At 66.1% G+C, this 8,395-nt stretch overlaps 1 protein-coding gene across 1 annotated transcript in view; it reads right to left on the bottom strand.

Annotated features, from left to right (window-relative positions):
- Positions 1 to 6: 6 nt before the first annotated feature.
- Positions 7 to 8,395, bottom strand: part of IPO13 (importin 13) — a 22,642-nt gene continuing 14,253 nt past the window's right edge. The window contains exons 15-20 of the mRNA XM_019530612.1: positions 8,030 to 8,082; positions 1,500 to 1,566; positions 1,307 to 1,365; positions 916 to 1,005; positions 637 to 818; positions 7 to 118 (exon numbers count right to left, since the gene is read on the bottom strand). Of these exons, the coding sequence (XP_019386157.1) occupies positions 22 to 118; positions 637 to 818; positions 916 to 1,005; positions 1,307 to 1,365; positions 1,500 to 1,566; positions 8,030 to 8,082 (548 nt within the window). The 3' untranslated portion in view covers positions 7 to 21. The remainder of the gene's footprint in view (positions 119 to 636; positions 819 to 915; positions 1,006 to 1,306; positions 1,366 to 1,499; positions 1,567 to 8,029; positions 8,083 to 8,395) is intronic.

The raw sequence follows: 8,395 nt of genomic DNA, 5'->3' as shown, positions 1-8,395 counted from the left end.
CGGGGCCGAGCTGGCCAGGGCTCAGTAGTCCGCCGTGTACTCAGTGCCGTGCAGCCCCCGGCACAGCAGCGTGAACTCCTTCACCATCTCCTTCACCCGCCGCTTGTTCACACGCTCTCTGTGGACAGAGACACAGGGACAGGCCTGAGCAGGCAGGAGGGGCACTGTGGCCACCTCCCCCCGGCCACCGCCCTGCTGGCAGGGCCCTGTGGGGGTTGCAGCACACCCAGCCCCTGAGCCCAGCCCAGCCCCGCCAGCACAGCTTTGTCTGACTTACAGCCATAGCACAATGATAAGGCCCAGTGCCCATGGCCCCCAGCTCCACCCCAGGGGAAGCATTAGTGCCCCCAGTACACCCAAGAGATCCCAAGCCGAGGCTGCGTCCCTGCTGCAGAGGAAGGCAAAGCCCCCCAGTCCCACCAGCCTGAGTAGGGGGGAAATCCCTTCTTGTCCCAGTGCAGCATCGGGCTGAGCCTGAGCACAGGGGCAAGACCAGCCAGCAGGGCATCGGCACAGCCCCATCTCCAGCCTGGCACAGCGAGGGACAGGCCCCAGCAGCTGCCCTGCCCTTCTGGTGGCAGCAGTGCGGGCCACGAGCTCCCTGGGGCCGTGCCGGATCGACGGGGGGGCACGCACCTGAGGATCTGCTGGCTGAAGGTGTCCTTCTGCTCAGGGCTGACGCGGGCAGAGGGGAAGCCGTCGGGCTGCAGGACCTCCTTGATCCAGAGGCTCAGGTGGCTGAAGCAGTGCTTGTTCAGGGCGAAGAGGATCTCGGCAAAGTGGTCCATGAGGCTGCGCGAGGCTTGGCCGCCGATGCCCTGCGGCACACGGGACAGGCCTGCTCAGCGCCGGCCCTAGCCCAGGAGCAGCCCACGAGACAACCGCCCCGCCGACGCTGCGGCCCCCCCAGCTCACCTCCAGCACGGCCTGCAGCAGCACCTTGCCCTCGTCGTGCACCACCTGCCCCACGGGGGGGATCTCGCCGCAGCGCGGCAGCAGCTCCGTCTGCAAGAGGAGCGCAGGCTGGGGGGCGCCCGCAGCAAGCCTGCCGGGACCCCGACCCTCCCGCCGTGGGCACGGAGCAGTGCCGGGGAGATGCTGGGGGCTCAGCCTGTGCCCCTCCTGCAGCCCTGGGGCCTGCCTGGCCACCACCCTGCAGCCCACGGGCACCCTCTCCCTGCTCCTCCTGGCAGCGTGCCGGCACAGCACCGACCTGCCCGGTCCCGCTGAGCACCCCAGGGGTCAGTGGGGACCCGAGGCGGGTGGGCGAATGACCCGGGGTGGGACGAGGGGGGCTGATACTCACAAAAAAGCCGCAGGAGGCTCTGACCGTCGGGGCCTCGGGGAACTTGAGCGAGAGGACGCCTGCGGGGCAGAAACCGCCAGCTCAGCCGTGGCCACCTTGCCCGGGCCCGGCCTCCCTCCCTCCTGCAGCCGAACCCGCGGCCTCCACCCCGCAGGGCTGGAGCCTGTGCCCCCCCGCCCCCGGGGCTACTCACCGCACTGGAACACGGCCTTGACGTCCAGGTTGCTACACAGGAAGAGGTCGGGCTTCCGCTTGAGCGCCTGCGGGGCACACACACGCACCCAATAAAGACGGCCCCGTGGGGCGGCCAGCACAGCCTCCTGGGCACCACGTGGCCCCCGGGCACGCACTTACCTGAGCGCCCCTGTCCCGCCCTGCCCAGTGCAGGCTGGGCCTGGCGCTGGGGGAGCCACCACGGCCCCCAAACGTTAGGCCAGGATTAGCCGGGGGCCCCTCGGCCCCCGGGACGATGCCGCAGCAGCCTGCGGGCAAAGCTTCGGACGCAGCAACGGCGAGTGGAGGCCTCTGCTCCCTGGTGCTCGGGGGCAGCTCTCCCAGGGCAAGACGGGCTGGGCCAGGCCAGGGGTCAGGCACCGGGATGGGCTGGGACCAGCGGCAAGGCCGGGGCAGAGCCACGGACAGCAGCAGCTCTGGGCACAGCGGCGCCAGGCTGGGGTCTGGCCAGACCCACGGCCGGCCCATGGGCACTCAGGACACGCGCTGCCGGCCTCAGCTGCCCCGCAGGCCACGCAGGGGGCCGGGAAGCTGCTCCCTGCTCAGAGCGGCCCTGGCTCCTCCTCTGCAGCAGCCCTGGCCCACGGCACAGGACGCAGCCCACACCAGCCACGCTGCGGGGTCCCCTGCAAGGCCGGGCTCAGCCGCGGGCTGCGCACTTGTGCAGGTGTGTGTGTGTACAGACGTCACGTGGCAGCCGCGCACACGCTCCCGGGGGGCAGACGCCTGGACGGGCACCGTGGTGGCCATGCTCTCGCCACGCCAGGGAGGCTCCGGCTGGGCCCTATTGAGATGCCTACAGGAAGCCGCCACTTGAGCGAGACCCGGGCGGCAAGCAGCAGGCGCAGCGAGCCCTGCCTCCTCCGCCTCGCAGCCGTGGACCGAGCCGCACCAACGGCAGCGGCTGCTGGGGAAGCACCGCATGGCGCTGGCGTGACCCTTGCGTGCAGGGCCCCTCTGCCCAGGCCAGGCACACGGCAGCGGTCTCGTGGTACACACATGTCCAGTGTTCCTATCGCAGGCTGCAGCTCGCATGCGGCAAAGCCAAGCCACTGGGACCAGGCTTGCCTCCGGCCACCTGTTCCTGGAGGTGGGGCCATGCCGGGGCCCCCCTGCACCGGCCCTGGGCCTCAACTCCCAGAGAAGCCGAGGCGACCCCAGCCTACAGGGCCAGGAAGGCTGGTGGCTCCAGGCCGGAGCAGAACGCTCTGCGATGGGACGGGCGGTGGAGCCACGATGGAGCGAGCCAGGGGCTCTGCCCAGCTGCAGGCCAGGGAAGGAGGTGGGCAGCTCCAGGGGAGCAAGTCTTGATTCCCAAAGGCCCCCGAAAGGCACCGGGCTTGCAGGAGCACAGCCCTGCTGCACAGGATGAGCCGTGGGGGGACTTCCAGCAAGGGCAGGACGACAGAGGAGGGGGTTCTGGAGCAGGGAGGCCTGAGAAAGGAGGGGGTGGTCTCGACAGCCAGGGCAAGAAGGCTCCTAGCCAGACCACGGGAGTGCCGACCAGGGCGGCTGTAGGATGGGCTCCCGGGACAGCCCCGGCCGCTCAGCGGGGATCCTGCATCCTGCTCAGCAGGGCATGCATACCACGGAGACAGGGGGGAGCTGAGGTTTCCTTGTCCAAAGCTGTTGCTCTCCAGGGGAGCGGCAGAAGGGGGCAGTCCCCAGGAGGGTCCGTCCCACAGCTCCAGTGCTGTCCTGTCACCGACTCCAGAGCCAGGCCCGGTGAAAAGTTGCTGCCCACCGGCTCCAGGGTGAGGGAGCAGCATCCCAGGCTCCATCGGCAGCTGCTGGAGGCGGGTGGGCAGCAGTGCGGGGGCTGCAGCATCCTTCCCCGGTGCACAGCCATTCCAGTCTCACCCGCTTCCTCCGTGGCTCTCGAGGGCCGTGTGCCATTGCAGCAGCTGCCATCAGGCTGTTCAATTCGGAGCGAGGGAAGCCAGGAGCAGGGGTTGTGCTGGGGGCTGGGCCTGCACCACCAGGCTGTGGCCAGTGTCCTTGCCCCAACAGGGCCCTGCCTGTGCAGGCAGGCACCCTCTGAGACCTAGGAGACCAGAGGCCCGGGTCCTTCTGCTGGAGCTGATGCCCTGGATCCCGACGACTTGGGTCATGCAACGTGCTGCAGCTGCAAGAAAGGGAAAGCTGTTCAAGGCTGCAGCAGGAGCATCAGCTGCAAGACCCGAGAGGCAGGAGTGCCACGGTGCTGGGTAGGCCTCGCCCAGGGCATCGTGCCTGCAGGCCTCACCAGGAGCGTCCTATGCCGTTCTGGGCTCCGCATTTTAAAGAAGACGTGGAGACATTAGAGAAGGTTGAGGCAGGCAACATGCATGATCCAGTTTGGGAAGAGGCTGCACAAGGAGAGGCCAAGAGAAGCAGGTGTGTTCAGCTTGCGGAAGAGGGGACAGGTGGCAGGGGGGGTGACAGCAATATCCAAGTACTGGGCAGGCACCGTAAAGAAGAGGGAAAGCGGTTTTTCTCCCTTGCTGCAGAGAGCACGATGTGGACCAACAGCTTGGTGGAGCAACGCGGGTGTAGGTGGGATCTCAGAAGGAACTTCCTTGCTGTCAGGGCCGCGAGGCAGGGACACAGGCTGCCCAAGGCAAGGGGGACTCTGTCACTGGAGGTTTCCAAAGGAGGCTGGATCAGCATGAGACGGTGGAAGGACAGAAGGACGGCAGGCAGGCGAGGACTGTCTGCGGTTGGCTCTGGAGCACTCCGGTGAACCACGGGCGGGAGAACAGGTGACTCAACTAAGGTGAGCAGAGCAAGAGAAGTGAGGTGGCCTTGGCGGGGAGACCGTCCCACCCCAGCAAGGCCACGCCATTGCACCCCCAGCGCGGAAGGGGAGACCTGAAGCGTTTGGGTGCGAGCATCCAGCACGGCTGCGCTGGGCATGGCAGTGGGAGAGCGTTCGGATGGAGTAAAGGGCAGCAGGGCTTTGCGGACAGGTCACGGCATCCCCTGGCACAGGGGCCACGGTGCTCCTGGACCCATCCAGCAAGCCTGGCCAGCAACTCACCCACAGGTGAGAGGATGCCAGCCCCAGACAGTGATGGTCTGTGAGGCTGGACTCAGGCAGGGAAGGAGGGAGGGTGCCCAGGATAGGTAGCCCGCGGGCTTTTGGGCCCTGTCTGTACATGCAGTGCGAGGCTGCTCTGTACCGTGGCACCGCATGGGCAGGAGCCTGGCTTGCCATGGCCTGAGCCCTCATAGCACACGGCCTCACCCTGCAGCCAGGACACAAGCAGGCATGTCCTGGCTGTGGACAGACTGGCAAACCAGTGAGTGGTGTGGACGAGGCAGCTCAGACAGCAGGGCCCAGTCACACCAACATGCGCACAAGGCACGTGCTCAGGATGTGCCCACTGCACAGGGGACTAGGTCCCTAAATAGGTCCGAAGGGTCACAGTGGGCAGATGCTCCGAGAAGGGCCGGCACGGGGGTAGGAGGTGAGATGGGAGTCCGCTCCCCTCCCGGGGCACTGGGGGCAGCAAGGCTGCGCCGACACTGGAGACAGAAGAACAGGGTGAAGGGCTGGAGGAAGTGCCTGCAGGCGTGCTCGGTGCAGCTGGCCAGAGACAGCTTGAAAGCAATGTCCATGTCTCCTCCTGGGAACAAGGGCTGGATGTGAGCACGTGGACAGCAGCCAGAGTCACGTCTGAATGGGAAGCAAGGGGCAAACCGTGGGCAGCGAGGGGTCACTCCAAAGTGCCGTCCTCTCCGTCTGCAGGCCGCTGTAGCAGAGTGCCCGTCCGGGGCTCGGAGCAGGGCTCCCTGGATGGGATCCTCTGCTGGCACCAGGCAGTGTCAGAGCGGGGGCTGACAGTCTTGCTGATCTCGTCTTGCTCCGGAGCGAGTGCCCTTTCCTGGATGGCGTGGGCCAGCGCGGATGGGGTCGTGCTCCGTCCCACTGCCACGTACCCACGTCTCATTGGGACGTCCCTGCGCAGCGACGTCCAGGCCTCAGGATGGGATTCCAACCTCCTCCGTGCAGAGCAGCTCCTTCAGCTCCAGGCTGGGCTGTGGGAGGCCTGGCCTTGGCCTTCTGTCTGGAGGAAGAGCACGATGGCGGGGGAGGAAGAGCTACAATGGAGGACGCATGGGGACCAGCAGCAGAGCCTGCGCACATTCGCCGTGGGTGCAGGCAGTGCCTGGACACGGGCAGTGCTGACCAGGAAAGCACCATCCCTGTCCCTGGCACGAGCAGCAGAGGGGCACTGGCCAGAAGGGAGCGGGCGATGCCCGTGAGAGGCACGTGGCACCTGCGGTGCTGCCGTCAGCCCCCGCCGCACATGCCCGAGGGACGCCCAGAGGAAAGGGCAGCGACTTCTAGAGGCCGCCAACCATTGTCCAGACAGCTCACAGACTCCAGTGGGGGTCGGCCCCTGGGCAACAGCAGCTGGCTCTGCCCGCAGGTGGGCACGGGGAGCCCACGGAGCGGCTCAGGTCTGAACGCTCGGGCTATCGGTGCCGACTCCTGCCCAGTCGAGGCAGCTCCGGGCTGCAGGGGCCGGACGCCACTAGAGGGGGATAGCGACTCGCAGAAGGGAACAGGCCTGAAGCCCACAAAGACCTGCCTTGGTCCCGACAGCCTCCGCCACCGCCGGACAGCTCAGCGCTCCTCCAAGAGATGCCACCAGACACTGCACCCCTGCCCCCACCTCCCCATGCCTCTCACCAACCAAGACCAGAGACTGCGCGGGGCACAGGAGCTTCTGCCTATGAACCAGCCCAAGACCAGAGATGCTGGCTGCTCCCAGAGCTTCAGCCTGCACTGTCCCCCGGAGCTGCAAGGCTCCCAGGGGCAGCTTAGCAATGCTGGACCCAGGAAGGGGGCAGGGACGGGGGCAGCTGCAGCCGGGAGCGGACACGGCCGCACAGGGGTCTCCCAGGAGAGGCGCGGAGCTCCGTCCAGCTGGGAGCAGTGCAGGACAGGCTGGCCTGCCTCGCGCCCCCGGCAGTGCAGACGAGCCCCTCAGCCACACACAGGCCGGGGCTCGGCACCAGCACAGCACAGCGAGCATGCGGGCAGACAGGCACCGGGCACCCCGGCACTCCCCAGACAGGGCAGGCCTCAGCACGCCCTGCACCAGAGGCGAGAAGCAACAAGCCAGCAGGTGCAGCCCCACCTGGCCCCAGCACCGGACAGTGGTGGGCAGCCGGTGCCCCCGAGGCAGCCAGGCTGCAACCCCAAGCACTGCTGCATGCCCTCTGCCCAGCACTGCCACATCCTGCCCAGCCTCACAGCCACGACCCAGGCCAGTGCCTGAGGATGCAGCGCAGCCCCACGCTGGTGGCTCTGGAAGCATCGTGCTGTCGTGCCAGGCTGGGGCAGGAGTCAGACGCCCAGATGCTTGGATATATCAGCCAGTACCCTGACAGGCTCCCGGAGCCAGCACACGCCTAAGCCGACTCCCGTGCTACAGCTACAGCACGCTGGGAAGGCACTGCCACCAGCCCGTCCTGCCACGGCCTCCCTGGCAATGACACACCAGGTCAGCGGCCAAGAGGCGAATCCTGCACCCATCCCCAGACGTCTGTACACACACCGCATAACCAGCCCCGCCTGCTCCCAGCTGCAGAAGCCTCCACCCCGCGCTCCGGCCTGGCAGCGAGGCGGCCGGCACGTGCCCAAGCCAGAGAGGCCATCTCTGCCCTCCTGGTGAGGAAACCGAGCCTGCGGGAGCAGAGGAGCCAGGCAGCTCCTCCGGACACAGCCTCTGCACAGCTCTGCTTCGGACAGTGCCTGGCCCGCCTGTCGTGTCAGTGCCGCAGGATCGCTTGGGACCTCAGAGCTGGCCCGTGGGGTGACAGGCGCCTGCTCGGAGCAGACCGGCTGCTGCGTGTGGGACTGTACGGTTCTTGGAGGGACCCCTGATGTGCAGGCCAGACTCACGCATCCAGGGCCTGGCGAGGAACATGAGGAACCCCAGACGTCCCGCTCCCAGCGCCTGGTGGCTCCGACCTATCCCCGGTGGCTGCTGCCTGTGGGCACAGAGAGGGGCTGCCTTGCTGGCCATGCAGCCTGGGACCGCCCTCTTGGCCAAAAGCCGCCCAAAGCAGTGCCTGGGAGTGCCAGCTGCCAGCGAAGCCAGCTTGTCCTGCCGCGCAGGCCAGCAGGCACGCAGGTGCCCCAGCCCTGCGGGGCCACTGCAGAGCTGAGGCTGGAGGAGCAGAGGGAGCCCGTTTGGCGCCCTGGCCTTCTGCAGGCCAAGTGCGGAGGTGGGAGCAGCAGCCCGGGGGCGACCCCCCGCCCCCCGAGGCCGATGAGGGGGGCCGGCAGGGCCAGGGCTGCCCCGGGACTAGCGTGACCCCAGGACTAAAAGGAGAAGGTTTTGTTTTCAACTTCCACGGAAACAGATGGAGAAACTCGATATTCAACTAAAAGGAAAAAAACGTTGTCAACGGAAAGCTAAAAATAGGTTTAAATTGAATTAAAAAGAGAAAGAGAGAGAACGGAAAGTGAATGAATAAGAAACTAAAACACACCTGTGCCAGGAGTTGCATAAATGAATCAACAATATCAGGATGATCCCTGGGCCCTAAAATATAATAAAGATGTAACTTAAGAGAAAATCATACAAACAGCAACTCAACATCATATAGTTATGTGGTACAGAAAGAATCTACAAGTGAAAACAGGAGTGGGGGAGGGCAGGGGTGGCGGACGGGGAGGGGATATGAGCAGCTTGAAGCAAGTTAAAGAAACAAAACGTACAAAAATCATGAAACTTGAAGAACCCAAGAACAGAAAGAAACGGCAAAGGAAAGGGTCTGAGGCCCCCGGGGTCTGTGCCAAGCGCCCGGGGGCTGCGGAGCCAGGGAGGTAGAGATCGCTGTGTCCGTGGAGGGGGG

This window comes from Crocodylus porosus, unplaced genomic scaffold (genome assembly GCF_001723895.1).
Source record: "Crocodylus porosus isolate Cpor-Errol unplaced genomic scaffold, CroPor_comp1, whole genome shotgun sequence".
Lineage (NCBI taxonomy): Eukaryota > Metazoa > Chordata > Crocodylia > Crocodylidae > Crocodylus > Crocodylus porosus.
Note: the sequence above shows the minus strand (reverse complement) of the source record. Positions and strands in the feature narration are given on the sequence as shown.